This window comes from Clarias gariepinus, chromosome 12 (assembly GCF_024256425.1).
Source record: "Clarias gariepinus isolate MV-2021 ecotype Netherlands chromosome 12, CGAR_prim_01v2, whole genome shotgun sequence".
In the NCBI taxonomy this organism is placed as follows: Eukaryota; Metazoa; Chordata; class Actinopteri; order Siluriformes; family Clariidae; genus Clarias; species Clarias gariepinus.
Window position 1 is genome coordinate 16,091,500 of NC_071111.1, and position 17,310 is coordinate 16,108,809.

At 37.2% G+C, this 17,310-nt stretch overlaps 1 protein-coding gene across 2 annotated transcripts in view; it reads left to right on the forward strand.

The window, feature by feature from the left end:
• Window positions 1-17,310, forward strand: part of kiaa0930 — a 37,565-nt gene that overhangs the window by 1,045 nt on the left and 19,210 nt on the right. For both annotated transcript variants that reach the window (XM_053508440.1, XM_053508441.1), the window contains exon 2: window positions 17,152-17,300. In XM_053508440.1, coding sequence (XP_053364415.1) covers window positions 17,152-17,300 — 149 coding nt within the window. The remainder of the gene's footprint in view (window positions 1-17,151; window positions 17,301-17,310) is intronic.

Sequence of the window (17,310 nt, forward strand, 5' to 3'; positions counted from 1 at the left end):
ACCGCTTTATAATAATCATATACAGTACATCCTACCGCTCTATAATAATCATATACAGTATATCATACTGCTCTATAATAATCATATACAGTATATCCTACCGCTCTATAATAATCATATACAGTACATCATACCGCTTTATAATAATCATATACAGTACATCCTACCGCTCTATAATAATCATATACAGTACATCATACTGCTCTATAATAATCATATACAGTATATCCTACCGCTCTATAATAATCATATACAGTACATCATACCGCTTTATAATAATCATATACAGTACATCCTACCGCTCTATAATAATCATATACAGTACATCATACTGCTCTATAATAATCATATACAGTATATCCTACCGCTCTATAATAATCATATACAGTATATCATACTGCTCTATAATAATCATATACAGTACATCATACTGCTCTATAATAATCATATACAGTACATCATACTGCTCTATAATAATCATATACAGTACATCATACTGCTTTATAATAATCATACAGTATATCCTACCGCTCTATAATAATCATATACAGTACATCATACTGCTCTATAATAATCATATATAGTACATCATACTGCTCTATAATAATCATACAGTATATTATACTGCTCTATAATAATCATATCATGACATATCTCATATGATATGAGATGATGTGATATATATGATATATAAGATGTGATATATGAAATATCATACCATATCTCATACTGCTCCATATCAAATATATCTTTTATACAGCGTCTCTTACTCCCCCAAGATCATATGGTTGTTGATGCATCTATAATAAGCTTTCCTTAGCCATGTCAAATCTTTAGGCTTTTTCATATTAAAGATATAATCATATTAGTCTTCTCATTCAGTCAGACTATATAGCTGATCCAGTCTCTCGAAGATGTTCTTCAATTCCTCATATTATTGTCCTAGCAACTTGCATCACATCATGGCCGTGTCATAACGCTCAAACCTGCAGATCAGATCCATCCTCAGTTGTGTCACTTTATCGTACTACTGATGCATCATAAGAACTGTTATTTCTTATGATACATCTTCCATTCAGTTTACACCTCGCATGGTTCCTGAATTCAAATCAAGCTGATCGTTATAAATATTTGACTGTCAGTCAGAACGCACAGCTCAATCTTGTAATGCTGATGATGTGAGCAATGTGTTGTGCCACACATCTGACGCCTCTTCGTCACAATCCTGTCATACCACTGATGCCGCTATGTCACTTTATAATAATAAGCCTCAATCACATGATCGGAGAGTGCCTCCCTAAAGATATCTTACTGCTGATATTTCAGTACCGTCCAGCAAACTCTCTGTTTGATACAAAAGGAATAAGATTGACTTATTCCTGATTAAAAAAGTTAAATTAATTCAAGGAAAAAATTAAGTAATAATTCAAGCAAGCCTTGTCACACTTAATTTCATCACATGCCACCAGACACACAAGTCTCTGTTTTCAGTAACTGAGACCATCAGCTATGACATGTGACTTTTGCATCACTGCTCTGAACTTCATTCATGGCATTGCTCTTACAGTGATGGTGTAAGAGGTTATGCCAGAGATTGGACAAGGCAAGAACTATAAGGGAAGCAATTAAGCATTATTAGTATGAATAAATTTTATTGTCTATAGTTTTGGAATTACAATATTGTCTCAAAGCTTATTGATACAACAAAGACGGCTCTGAATTTTAAATGATCTGTAATTACGAGGTCTGGGATCCAACCTGCACGCCTGTTTACCATTTTCATTGTATTTGCACCCCACTTAACCAACCAGCTGAACAATATGACATTAAAGGATAAATTATCATAAGAAGTGAGCATTTAAACTGAAGTATTTTTCATTGTTGTAAGGCACAAGGCTTATGAAAATACCTTTAAAAAATAGACTCTCCTCAGCGTGCGTCCCAGTGGACTGCTGCTGGTTTGCAGAGGTGTTGTATGAGGCCAAATATTGTCTCATCTCGTAGATAAGGTGTAAGCACTTCTACATTTTTACACCAAGAAAGGTCTGAGAGGCATGCTGTTTAAATTGCACTGACTGCTCACTTGCGTATTTGATCACAGAGTTACTGATCAGAAGGTCAGCAGTTCAAGCCCCAGCTTCACCAGCTTTGCCCTTGAGCAAGTCCTTTCATAACCCTAATGTAATGTACGTAAACAATAAAAAATTAAAAATAAAAGTAAAAAAAATGTATTTTTGTGACAAATAAAAAAAAACTTAATCTGAAATTTTAACATCATAAATTAGATTTTTTTTAACATACTGTAATATAAGCAAGCTCTTGTGTTCAGCTTGTTTCATTATAAAGCGTCTTGTCACACAGAGTTGGTTATACTTGGCTTTTTTTTGATCTGTGCATTCTCAAGGAAACATCGCAGTCTCTTCAGAAGGCTGTTCTGAGAGAGCGGATCTGTCTCTTCAGTTACTCGCTTAAGTGACTAAAAAGCGATATTGTGCAGACCCAGGTTAAAGAACTTATTTATAAGCTTACAAGATTCTCACCAGTCAAATTGATTGAGAGTGCTGTGATTTCCATAAAGTGAATACGGGATGTTTTTTTGTTTTTTCCTTTAGGGTTAAATGTTAGCATGATAAAATACTCCAGCAGTTTTATTTATCGGTGCAGAGAAGCGTGGTACATACATGACCCCAGTTTGACATCATGGTTTCCAACACCATTCCTTCCCCATATACATTACCAGTCAGAAGTTTGGACACACCTTCTAAGGCTATGATCTTTCCTGTTTTTTATTTCTATGTTCAATTGTAAAACAATGCTGAACAAGTCCAAAATGTACAGTAACCTCGTTTGAACCATTGATATTGAGATGTATCTGCTACGTTTGTACTGTAAAGCCTTCATAACGGCTCTAATCTGAGGCTCAGTTTGTTAATCTGTGATTTCTGAGGTAACGAGTAACCCTAAATGAACTTCTCCTCTGCAGCAGAGGTAGGTTTTCTTCTTGTTTTTCTGCGATGATCTTCATTAGAGCCAGATTCATCATGGTGCTTTATGGGTCTTGCAAGAACCCGTTCCATAACAACTGACTGTTGTTGTTGTTGTTGTTGTTGTTGTTACCTAATTACCTAATACAATATGTTATTTCATAATTTTGAAATCTTATGTATTGTTATAGAATTTAGAAAATAAATCACAAAACCAAAAAAAAAAACATAATTAGAAGGCGTGTCCAAACCTTTGACTGGTACTGTAAGTATAGTAGAATTGTATACAGTACAGTATGAACAAAAAAGTATGATAAATGACAGGCGGGGCTCAAGCTCCATCACCACTGGGTCACCACTGTTTGACCCTTGAGCACCAACAGAAACTTCTGAAATGTGTTCCCAGGTAGAGAGAATCAGTGCTGGTCCAAAGTCTGGAGAAATTTAGTGGGTTGTAAATGGGAGGGCATCCGGCCAGATCTTGTGGATCAAATGAGACAGTGTGGTGACTCCTAAAATAGGGACAAACAAACAAAAACAACAACAAAAAAAACTTTCCAGATTTTAATTAAGGGTAGAATATGTCTTGGTGCAGAATGGCAAAATGGAAACACAAGGCTTCACAGCATGATCATGTGTTCTATACAGCAGAGCAGTTTGAATGAACACAAAAAGCACTACTTTCTCAACATAAAAGCTGATTTAAGTTAGTAACTCTGAAAAGCAAGTATATTTTTTAGTCACAATGCATTTCTCGGATGTGTCTGACTTTTTCAAATGTTTCGTTTAAGCTCTGCATATAAGAAGTCTTTGCCTGTAGTGAAGACTGTCATTGAGGCTGAACCATTTCTGGCAGTGTTTTGGCTGAGAACGCCATATGGTTTTACAGGACTGGGGCCCTTCTCCCCCACTGAGAGGTCCTTCTGGCTTTGGACACATGAAGTCATTTACCAGCCAGACTGTACTTTATCCTGCACAAAAAAAGAAAATGAGTCGTAGAAGGATTTTAGCATGAACATATCTCTATATTATAATGTACAGTATGAATGATTGGGAGAGAAGTTACATTTTGCTTACTATTGTGATGTATGCTTTTAGTTTAGTGCAGTGCACATAACACTTAAATAAAAACGTATAAATAAATAATATCACCCTTTTGTGTCATGCTGTTATCATTGTGTACAACCTGACATGGTTTGTACCTGTTGGTTTTGTTCTTTAATAAAGCACACAGTGCATGTTTGGTCATGGTGTAACTGAAGTTTTAGAAGATTATAATGTTTTGGAAGCTGAAATAATAATTTTTATCATTAAAGACATGAAGACCAAAGTCTGGGAAGGGGCTGATGGCAGGTGCTTGGGAGGTTAAATGATTACTCTGAAGTGCAAAACTTATTATCGAAACAAAAACATGACAAGCATCATGCTAGTTGGATTGGCTGTATGTCTTTGACCATCACAAGGCAAACGAATTTAACTAGTTATTTTAGCAAAACAATGTTGTAATGTTTTTTGGGGGATTTTTCCCAAATTTTCTTGCTAATTTAGTCGTGTCCAATTCCTCCCAGTCACTAGGGGGCTCCCACAATTAAGCTTCTACTACCACTCAGTCGGGAGAGCCGCAGACTATCACATGTTTCCTTCGACCCACGTGACATCACCGACCACATCTTTTCGAACTGCTTGCTCACGCTCTATTAGGGGCGGCGTAACACACTCGGAGGACAGCGCTATCCGCTCCTTCTGCTCGCGTGAGCTCACAGACGCCCCGATTGGCTGTAGAGCCGTGATTAATGTGAGAGCACAAAGTACCTCTCATCCCTCCCCTGTGGGAGAGCTCGGCCAATCAGTTCTGTCTAGGCTTCCGGCTGCGAGAGGTTACAGCATCACCCAGGGATCAAACTCGCGATCTCTGGATGATAGGGTGAGCACTTTACCACTGCGCCACTCGGAGGCACAATATTGTAATGTTTATGCACTTTCATGTTGGAAGTTGGAACACGTTCAACCCATGCCGTGGATCTCTGTATTTAATAATATAGGACTAGCATTAATGATAAAGATAAAGGTAAGATAAAGGTCTGTGTATATTTCCTTCATTGTGTGTTAGGTTTCTCAGGCTGAAGCAACATGTTGTCCCTGTTGACCCGTTGTATAATACATATACAGTATGTCTAAAATGCAAAAATATATTTATAAAAAAGTATTTGCATATTTGTCACACCTGTGTATATTTGTATACTACACAAAGTAAATACAAAATGCAGCTTTTAAATGTTAATTTTATTTATTAAGGGAAATAATACAATAACTGGTTGTGCCATCCTTGCCTTTCACATCACTGTGGAGGAATTTTGGCCCACTCTTTTTTGCAGAATTTTTTTAATTTAGCCACATAAGTCTGTAAGCCTGTTCTTTGACTAGGCCACTCCAAAACCTTAACTTTCATTTTGTTAAGACATTCAGAGGAAGAGTTGCTGGTGTGTTTCTGATCATTGTCCTGCTGTCTGTGCCCAAGTCTGCTTAAGCTGGAGGTCATGAACTGATGCCCCGGACGTTCTGCTTTAGTATTAGTGCAGTATTCATGATACCATCAATTATGGCAAGTCGTACAGGTCCTGAAGCTGCAAAGCCCCAGACCATCACACTTTCCACCATCATGTTTGACTGTTGGTGTGATAAACCTTCCAAAAACATTCCAGTAATGTTTATGTAATAAAGTTTTGAAGTGTTACAAAATGCAAATATTTTGTAAAAATATGCAAAAAAAAAAAATCTGGAAGGGGCAGATACTTTTACATAGCATTGTACTTGTTCCTTAATGGTCCTCATTTGCTCAAGGCCCAAAAAGTAAGAAAAATGAAACAAATTTGGTGGCAAAAGACATTACATCACCAGCTCTGCTGTCTCTGATAGCTATGGAAATGAGTTTTAAGCCCTGACTTGACAAATGAGGTTTAGGTCTCTCAGAGGCCCCAAAAAAACAGAGCATGGGTGTATTTTAAATGAGGATCTGAGCTATTATTAGACCTGTGCTTCTGTCAGTGTGTCTGCCCGGTGTGCTACATCATTACTGTCTTCTGGCTTTGGTCTTTTTTTGCGTCTGCTTCCATATTTATTTCATTATTGAACGACAAAGTAAAGAAAATAATAATAATTTTATATATATAAATAATTGCATGGCTTATAATCACACTTTTGCTTCTCCTGTCACAAGTTCCTTGTTTGACATTAAAGTCATGATGTTTATCACACATGATCCTGTGTGCTGTTTATGTGTGAATACTCTCACATCATCATGAGAAGCTTAGGCTTTTTTTTCTGTTTTGTAGCATGCGTCATACGGCCCACAGAACAGGCTGTATTAAATAGTACTGAATGCAGTCCTGCAAAAAAACCAAACAAAAAAAAAATCAATCATTGACCAAAGTGTTAACTTGTTTGCTGTCTCAGGCTAAACCTATCAGTCAGATTTAAATTACTCAGTTTGTTGTGTTCTGTGCTTAAACCCCATGGTCCATGGTTGGTTAGAAACTGCAACAACAGCTAATCTCCACGATTAAGCTAGATTGTTTACGTGTTACTTAGCAAGTCGGCTAAAGCTAATACGTTATTATCTTTCTACAGAGAGTGGCTCATACAGTAATCAGTGGTGCTGGATTATGATGACCCTTGTTTTCGCCACTTTGGTTACTTATGGTTATTCCAATGGCTTGTAGCTAAATTTTGCTATGATCTTCACATTGGACCTTAAGAAAATGAATTTATTCATTTATCCCATCAAACCTAATTAAAAAAAATTAAGTAAAAAAATATTTTTATACCATGTTTGGCAAAAAATGTTTCACAATATGATTCTAAGCCAAAGATGTATCACACTTCTCTTCTTAACTTGATGGGCCCATCAATCTGGAATCGGGTCAGTCTGTACTCTTTAGACCACATGACTTTTTTTCCCATTGCTCCAAAGTTCACTCGTTTTTTTTTTTAAGTCTCACTAACAAGTGGTTTTCATATGACCTCACAGTTGTTTAGTCCCAATCCTGTCAGATCTTACACATACTGCTTGAGTTGCTCTTACTTTTGCTTTTAAAGTTAGCTATAAAGTCTATTTTTTAAGTTTTATTATTATTATTATTTATTTTTGTTACCTGAGATTTTTTGACGAAGTTGCCGTTTCAGCACTATCCTTTCATAATGTGTTGGATGGTTTCCTAACCTAACCTCCCAGCAGTTTTAACAATCTCCTTAGTTGTTGTCTTTGCCTGATGCAGACTCTTTAAGTGTATATAAGAAGACTCGTCAATGCTAACCTCATTTGTTAGGCTTTAAATTTAAAATGTTTTATGTATTTTAACTTCACACAGAAATATAGTGAAATTTTGTGATATTTTTATTATTTTTTTTGTGAAAAAGTTTTTTTGTTATTAATGATACAGGGGGGTCCAAATCAGATCCATAAATAAGCATTAAAAGGCTAGGTCAAATATTGCAAAAGAAGCACTGCTGCATGACAGTACAGTAGTAAGAGTTACTAAATCATTTGTACAAGGTTACACATGCTAGATTTTATGTTAACTTTGTACTCTATATGGAGAACTATTAATCTTTTCAGATGCAGGTTACAGATTTATGAATTATTATTTTAGCTCACTCTTTAAAGATAGAGTTTAAATCTGGGAGTTTTTTAAAAAGTTTTTTTAAGTTGAAATAAACAGATATGCACTGACCACTGAACAAAAGGTTCGATTTCCTTATGTCTTATTCCGTCTGTTGAAGATCATCCTCGGCTTGAGTTTAAATGTACACTTTGATTAGAGTAAAAACAGGGATGTAGCAAATCCTACGAAACTCATAAAATCATGTATATATTTTACAGATACAGTGGAACCTTGGATTACGAGCATAATTCGTTCCGGAAGCGGGCTCGTATTTCAAAACATTCGTAAACCAAAGTGAATTTTCCTAAAAAAAATAATGCAAACTCAAATTATTCGTTCCACACCCCATGAAAATAAATACATAAAAATTTACAAAAAAAAAAAAAAAATTATACAAAAAATATAAAAATAAAACAAATTAACCTGCATTTTACCTTTAAAAGAAAGTGTGTTTGTGTGTGTGTGTTTGTGAGAGAGAGAGAGAAGGGGCACGTTGTCCAATGACACGCGGGCACACAGACACAAACTGCAGGCTGATACAGCGAGAGAAAATGAATCTTTAACCTCTCTAAAGAGACTTTCTTTTGCTTTACACACATGTGCACACATGATGTACAGACACACATACAGACACAAAATAGAAGATGTTCTACACACACACGTGGTCACAGTGTTCTAGTAAACAGAACATGCATACACGGATGTTGATTATACCAGTGAGAGACGCGCACTAAGACCCAGCAGGGGAGACGGTTACTTACAATTCTGCAGTGCAAGAGAGAGAAAAACTGTTAGCTCAGTTGTGATCACGTGATAGTCGGCGTCAAAACAAGAAGCGCATGTGTGATACATGTTACTCGATGCTTGTAAACCAAGACTTGCTTGTTTTTCAAGTCAAAATTTATTTAAAATCTTTGCTCGTCCACTGTACTACTTTTCACTCGAGCTGTTATCAGTTATATAATTTGCAGGACTGCAGAGGAAACTCACTAGCCTTTATTTCGACAGAGCTGTCTGACCTCAGCGGCTCACTACAGCACACGTTCTGGGAATATAGGACAATGATGGGGACGAGATTAAGAGGCTCTTTTTTCTTTTTAAGTACAGAGTGGCCTCGAATCACCCTGTCACATTCTGACCTGCTAATGTTAAAGGATCGATTTCAAGGCGAGGGAAAATAGCATACGTAGAGTTTACTGTATTGTTTTAGTTCCTCATGCTAAAAGAACCACAGTAAAGTCACAGGTTTCGAATGTCTGTTGGGGTTTGCATCTTCTCCCTATAATTGTTGGGTTTCAGAATTATTTCATTTGTGGTAAAGTAATGGTATTTAGTTTAAATTTAATATAACATGCAAGCTTTTCCGGCATTTTACACACACACACACACACACACACACACACACACACACACACACTCAGCAAAAAAAGAAACGTCCTCTGACTTTCAACTGTTTTTACTTTCAGTAAACTTAATGTGTAAATATTTGTATTTACACTAAAAGAGTCAACACCATAAGACATAAACTAAAAATGTTTCACAATGTGTCCCTGAATGAAGGGAGGCTCAAAATCAAAAGTACCAGTCAGTATCTGGTGTGGCCACCAGCTGCTTGAAGTACTGAAGTGCATCTCCTCCTCATGGACTGCCTATTGCGGACAGTCTGAGCACTGATGGAGGGATTGTGTGTTCCTGGTGTGACTCGGGCAGTTGTTGTGGCCATCCTGTACCTGTCACGCAGGTGTAATATTCGGATGTACCGATCCTGTGCAGGTGTTGTTACACGTGGTCTTCCACTGCGAGGATGATCAGCTGTCCTTCCTGTCTCCCTGTAGCGCCGTCTTAGGCGTCTCACAGTGCGGACATGGCGATTTATTGCCCTAGCCACATCAGCAGTCCTCATGCCTCCCTGCAGCATGCCTAATGCACGTTCACGCAGATGAGCAGGGACCCTGGGCATCTGTCTTTGGGTGTTTTTCACAGTCGGTATACAAGTCTCTTTAGTGTCCTGCGTTTTTAAAACTGTGACCTTAAATGCCTACTTTCTGTAGCCTGTTAAGGTCTTAACGACTATTCCACAGGTGCATGTTAATTAATTGATTATGGTTAATTGAACATGCATGGAAAACATTGTTAAAACCCTTTACAATGAAGATCTGTAAAGTTATTTGGATTTTTACAACATTATTGTTGAAATACACAGTCCTGAAAAAGGGACGTTCCTTTTTTTTTGCTCAGTGTGTGTATATATATATATATATAAATATGGTCATAAAATTCTGCTTTTTTAAATATATAATTTTCCGTGCTCCGACACAGATAAACACACTGTCTATATTTAAACTCTTCGGTCATTTGCCATGTAAGACAAAACACCTACTTGTCCTGAGTGGAGAGGTTAATTGTTGCCAGGTCGTCTTATTTATTTTTAATCTGATCAGTTGGGAGGCTTTTTTTCCGTCTGGGCAGAATATTTTCCAGCCGTCATGAAGCGATGCAAACGTCACTAAACTGTACAAAATTTCTCCCTATCTTTTCACCCTGGGCTTTACAGTAGCTTACTGTCTCCAACTCCCCAAAACATGCTTAATCACCTTTAGGTGTGAATGAGTGTGTATGTGTGTGTTGCACACAATCTGGACTAATCCGAAATGCATTTCTGAGACACACAGAGCGTGAGGCGGGAATACACTCTGGATGGTGAGAGTTTAGCAATAAACCGAGAAAGAAAAAATATAGCAGCAATAAATACACTTGACATTAAAAAAAATAAGGTTTGGAAGTGTCTCTCATTGTCTCTCACATGCTGCACTGACAGTTCTCTGTGCTCGTTCTGTTCTTCTGAGTAGTTTCTCATTGTTGGTAGGAGTGTAGACTCTCTCTCTCTCCCTCTCTCCATGTGTGTGGGACTCAAGTAAAAGGCCTCTGTTATAATCTCATTACTGTGAGTGTCATGGTGCCCTGCAGTGATGTCCTCTTTGTTCTCCTAGCACGCTGTCTGAGTCCAGTCTTCATTTTTATCTCCTTTTGCATCTTCTCCTCTTTTCTCTTTTTTCCCGTTCTCTGCAGAATTGATGGGTGATAGTTACCGCAGTTTGATATTGTATCTGTATCTGTGCTGGAACGACAGCAGTGTCCTCAGTCACACTGGATTACGAAGCTTATAAGACTTACAGTACATGATGTCACTCTTATTGCCTCAATAAATAACCGAGACAGCTGTATTCCAGCATTACAACCACAAACACAAGTATCGGTGATTTTACATCACTTTATTTTTAGAACAGTCTAATATGTACCTTTTTAGTCCTTTTATTAGGAGTCTTTATATCTATTACAGTTTGCCCGTTGTGACCCTGAATGTGGAACGGTCATGAACACAGCGGTGTGTGCCAAGCGTCCACTCATATTAACTCAAATCAAGGTCACCCCATCCATCCTAGCTGCATCTCATCCGGAGGTCATCTCATCTCAACATTTACACCACCACGGCAACAGAACTCCTCTTTTAATGAGACGTGAAAAACTATCGATTTTTCCTTCTCTCGCCCTCACGCTCTCTCTGTCTCTCGCTCTTAGTCCTGGCAGAATATGGAGAACTGAATCTTCCGTCTTTATCCTATTTTATCCATATTTTTTGGATGTGATTTTTATTTTTTTTTATTTTGCTGATCTCATTCAGATCAATCGTTTAGACTGTATGAGTGAGGCACTGTGTGTGCGTGCATGTGTGATTGTATTCGTGCTTGCGTGTTTGAGTGTGTGTGTGTGTGTGTGTTCATGCATTATGTTGTAACCAACTCGGAGCTCCTGGATGCTACTCCTGTTTAAAACGCGGCATCGATTTGTTGGCTTTGTACCCAGGATGCCTTTTTTTTTTCAGTAGAACAGGACGTTCCAGCATCCTGAAATAAACTCCTTCTCCAAAGGAAGTTTGATGTTGTACTGAAAACTCTATTCCCTTGGATCTCTGTTATCACCTTCAGCTGAACTCTGTAACATTACGCATCACCCAAGTGAACATAAAGTAACTTATCTTGGTAACACATTTTTCTTATTTTGACAGATAAAAGGTGTATATCAATGTCATAACAATATTTTCCCCTTCCTGATTTTTTTGCATATTTGTCACACTTAAATGATTAAGATCATCAAAAAATATATATTAAACAAAGATAACCGATTTTAAATGATGATTTTATTTATTAAGGAAGAAACGCCATCCGAACCTACCTGGGCCCAAATCAAAAAGTTATCCCCCGTTCCCAAGTGCAAAGTTATGAATTAACTGTGATTTTTGGATAGCTGAGTAAATTCCCACTTGCCACACCCAGACCTGATTACTGCCAGACCTGTTGAATCAAGAAATTTACTCAGTTAGAATCTGTTCAGCTTAGACAGCTTTTTTTATTATAATAAATGTGTAAGATGTGCGTGTGTGTGTATGTGTAATAAATATATAAAATCAATAAGGTTGCATTTTTAGTGGAGAGACTAGTACAAAATCGAAATGTGGAACTGAACTGAGATGTAGCAACAAATAGTGACAGCAGTGCAAAAAGTTAGGTCTAAAGGTCAGTGCAGATTGAGATACCTGATTAGGAGATGAATATGTGAGTTTGTTATGAAGGAGAGCTACAAACAGTACATGTAGCACTGAGAATGTGTAGTATCAGAGGCACCATTATGACCAAGAATCCCAATTACGTCCCCTGACACTGTAAAGAGGTGTTAAAGCAGCGTCTGGCCCCGGGGACAAAGGATTTTCTGAGTCTGTCAGTGGAGCAGCTCTGTGATAGAAGTCTGCCATTGAACATGCTCTTCTGCTTGGCAGAATCACTCATCCAGACAGTGGGAAATTGCTGTTGGAAATTATGGACAGCTTAGTTACTGTTTAAGTGGATTATATAAGGCCTCGACAATTTGTCAGAAAGTCCCTGGTGTGGTTGATGTTTTAACATTAGCCTACATTAACATTTCCCTAATAATCTATACAGGGAACAGCATTAATGGTTAGATTTTTAATTTAAAATGTTTGATTTTTTTAAATTAAACATTTTACATTAAAAAAATTTAATTACACTTAAAAATTATTAATTTTACATTTACAAAATTTAAATTACATTTCAATTTTACATCTAAAATGTTGGATTTTTTTGAATCATATTAATATTAATAATAATGTAAATTTGTCTTTTAATAGATTAAAAAGTGTAATGTCTAAACTGTACAGATTATAATTGAATAATTTTCTTGATTCAACAGGTCTGGCAGTAATCAGGTCTGGGTGTGGCAAGTGGGAATTTATTCAGCTATCCAAAAATCACAGTTAATTCATAATTTAGCACTGGGGAACGGGTGATAACTTTTTGTAGTATAAAATGTTAATATATTGTTGTATTACACAAATCAGTTTGCTCTCAACAGTCCACATTTTTTTTAAGTGATTACTGCGTTGTTGTTGTTGTTGTTTTTTTCGGTGAATTCCAAAGAATCAGGATTTCAGTTCCTTATCTAGTTAACATTTTTGCTTCCTCTTTTCTCAGAAAGAGTTTTAGGACAGCTCCCAATGCTCTTTCTTTGATGGTGGACTGTGAACATTTCCTCATTTCCTCTCTTAAATAATGACGCTGTAAAGTGAGACACTTAAATACCGAAAGATTTTTTTCCCCATTTTATAAAGAGCCTGGATCACTTGGTGTGCAGACCCTGAGGCAGCGTTCTTTAAAGAACTGTAGTTTATTTAGCTCAGCATCCGTTGAAATCTGTGTGAATCATCAGGCGTAAACTTCGATTAGACAAGATGGGACAGTATTTATTAAGATCGAGCCTTAGCGATAATGCTCTCGGTTTTTCACGAGGGTCATGAAAGGGCTGTTCATAAAACGGTGTGAGATTATTCATTGAAATCGTTGCGTGAAGCAGTCAGTTCGCTTGCGTAAGAGATGTTTTTTAAGGGTAAGGTCAGAGATTCAATTGTGTAGGCGGATCTGACACAAAAAACAACCTTTTTCCCAGAATCTCAGTTATTGTTATTATTTTAATGTCATCTAGATTCTGAGGTTTTTGTAATGAGGGTTAATTTTTCTAATAACCCACACGGCTGTAGCTTGACATTTGTCAACTTTGAGCGACTTTTACGTTTTTTCCATTGTTCACTCAAAAATCAAGAACTGTCTTAAATTATAAAAGGAACTTGAGGCTTTAGGTACTTCCACCTAATTTGGATGTGACTGCAAAAGTTATAGTGATGACAATAAATGTTCCGTCTTCATTACTGCACACAACAGTGTCACCATACCTTTGTTTGTTTGACATAAATTTGTTGCATCGTGGGATGATTAACTAGTTGCTAGTTTACTGGTTTAATTTATTCATTTTTTTCTCAGTTCAGCTTTGAAAGGGGTAATGGTTCTATCTTTAAATTTTATTTCATACCAGCTTCTACTGCTGGAAAAAAAAAGAAAAACTAAAGCACGGTTATATAAGGATATTCTGTATAAGGTTGGTATGAGTCATGGGAGATTATAAACCAAAATTTTTTCTCTAAATGTTTCGGCTTAATACTGATACAATACAGACCACAGGATTTTGTACGAAGTGTGCAGAGTGTTCAGTTGTACATCAAAGTCACATGTGAGATTCCAAAAGCAGTTTTATTAAAACAGATCGTGATCAAAATAAAAGTCAAGACACACATGTGGTCACAGTGTTATAGTAAACAGTACACACGTGCACAGATGTTGATTATACCAGTACGAGACGTGCACTAAGACCCAGCAGGGGAAACGATTACCCACAATTCTTTAGCGCAAGAGAGAAAAACCATTGGCTCAAGAAGCGCGTGCGTGATACATGATACTCGGTACTCGTAAACCAAGACTTGTTCGTTTTCCAAGTCAAAATTAATTAAAAATCTTTGCTCATCTTGCGGAACACTCGCAAATCCGCGTTTCTCGCAATCCGAGGTTTCACTGCATGTGTATATGTGTGTATATATACTGTGTATTAAAAAAAAAAAGCCTGTCTCTAAGAAAACTCTTTACAGACTTAACAGCAGTAACCGATTGATTAAAATAGAGTTTAATACAACAGTAGAAATGTAAACAGAACAAAAAACTAACAGGCCTATTTCCTCTGAAAAAGTGGGCAAGTTGTCTCCTGAGGTAGAAATGAATACACATTTAGGGCATATTGAATGTGCTTTCTTTTTTCTGGCAGTGAAGGCTTCTTTGCAAAAAAAATACAACACTGCAACGCCATGCTGAAGAATATTTTATGTCATTTTCCATCATGACTTTTTTCACTTTTAAATGTAATGCTGCCTGTTCACATTAGCGTGCTGGCAAATTAAACACAGGGTTTATACAAGGGCACGGTGGGTAGAATAGGGGCTGGCTGCGCAGAGACCTGGGGCAAGAGAGGAATTGGGGCTGAAAAACTGGCACAGCTTCACAGATAAAACAGGTCATGTAACGCAACATCAAAGTACAAAGTACAACATCAGACAGAGACTTGTGATAAAATTTCTCCTGAATAAATTGTTCCGGTGAGCATTCAGCTCCAAGAAATCGACAGATAAATTGTGTTCACTCCTGAACACCACTTGTACGTTACAGTTAATGTGCACCAACTCATCTGGGACTTATTGCCACATCTCCCGTACAGTTCTGCCCTCAACTCAGGCCATTTCCATATGTTTGGGCCATTTAAAGGAGTTCCTGGGAGGCCAGCGTTTCAGACGTGAAGCAGGCAGTCTAATCATGGCGCTGGTGTACTGAAAATACCTTGACTGTATCCAAGCACTAGTGAAACACTGAGATTGCAATTTTTCATGCATTTTCGAACTGTTTTACATCTAGACTATATGAAAACATTTTCTTATTGCTTGCTTAAATGTGAGGCCTGTCTGTGTTGTGCAAGGAAAAAAAATAAATGAATAAAATTGTATTTCTTGTTTCTAGATTGGTTTGATAATGGATGCCAGCAGTAAAAATTCCAATTCAAAAAAATTCCAATTCCAACATGTGGAAGGATGAATGATATTTAACAATCCTTTGGATTTTCAGTTTTAAGTACAGTTATCATTTCAGCTTTACTTGATATTAAACATTCTCTATTCTCTATCCTGCTTATGTTCAGGTCTCAGGTGAGGCTGGAGCCTATCCCAGGAGACTCTGGGCACAAGGTGTGGTCCATCGCCGGACACACACACCCACACTCACAATGGCAGATTTTTATTAGCCTAATCTGCCTGTTTGTGGACTGTGGGAGGAAACCAGATTACCCAGAGGAAAACCTCCAAGCATAGGGGTCACAGTGCTAAGCACCACGCCACTGTGTCGCCCCTGGGTGAAAAAATAATGCTTGTAATAGAATAATATCTTTGATTATAACTAAAGTGATCCAAATAATACACAATACAGCTGAAAACTGAAGTTCGGTTGGCTGGAGCTGCTCATAAGAAAGTTCACCATAGTGTGAGTGTGAGATGGTTTTGAAGGTTTCATGAAAATTATGCAAAAAAATAAATAAATAAATTGCAAACAGAAATGTCACCCAGACCTCTGTCACTAGTTTGGTGTAAGGAGGAAGACTTCTCCAGGAATCTGTGTGCAGGAAGGAAAAGGGAAGGGAGTAAAAATATTCAAGCTATAAGACTGACGAGAGGTTTTTAGGAACATGAATTTTTTATCACGTCAGTAAAAGCACTGCGTCTGACCTTGTTTCTGAGTGCAGTCCTTGTTGAAATGTACTGTGCGGACCTAAAAATAAAATCTTCTTAATGCTATACAACTGCAATTTTATAAGCTTTACTACAGTGCTTACTATAGATTCCCCGCTTTGTGTCCCTATACTGCTTAGAAACATAACTTCTGATAGATCAACATCACCCATATCCAGCATGCTTTAAATGCTAGCAGTCTCAATGTCGGCTGCACTGTCCTCTGTAGAGGTCAGAAAATGATGCTGTCTTGAGATGCAAGACTTTATTTGGGGTTTTTCTGTCTTTTTCTTTATAATATAATTTGTTGAATTTATGCTATACGATTCATAATAATGATAACCGTTATTCATCATTATCATCATCATCGTTATGCGATTTTATGTGAAATGTTGCTGCTGGCTTGTGAGGAAATGCACCGAAACCTAAATTCTTACATTGACTGATGTTCAAACAGCACCTTATTCCATCTAACAATTTAACATGTAGTTGCAAGATAATGTAAAAATATACATTATAGTAGTATATAGTATATAGTAGTTCTATTATGTTGAATCATAACATACTGCACAAAAAGGAAAAAAAAAACAGTCATCCACATCATGTGCTATGTAAGACACGGATCATTGTATGTTGTTTTGTTTATTTGTATTAAGTTGTGATAAAATTACACTCAGTTGCTCTGATCTTTCAGCCGTAATGAGCCAATTTGAACTGTAGCAATTAAGAAATCAAATCATTTCTCATTACATACTTTAGCATTGCTTTCTTTTCTCCCCAGGGTGTTTTAAAGATGACCGAATTGTCTTCTGGACATGGATGTTCTCCACATACTTCATGGAGAAGTGGTCACCACGTCAGGACGACATGCTGTTCTATGTGCGTCGCAAGCTCGCTTACGTCAGCACCGATAACACAGAAGGGAAGAAGGTAAGAAAAA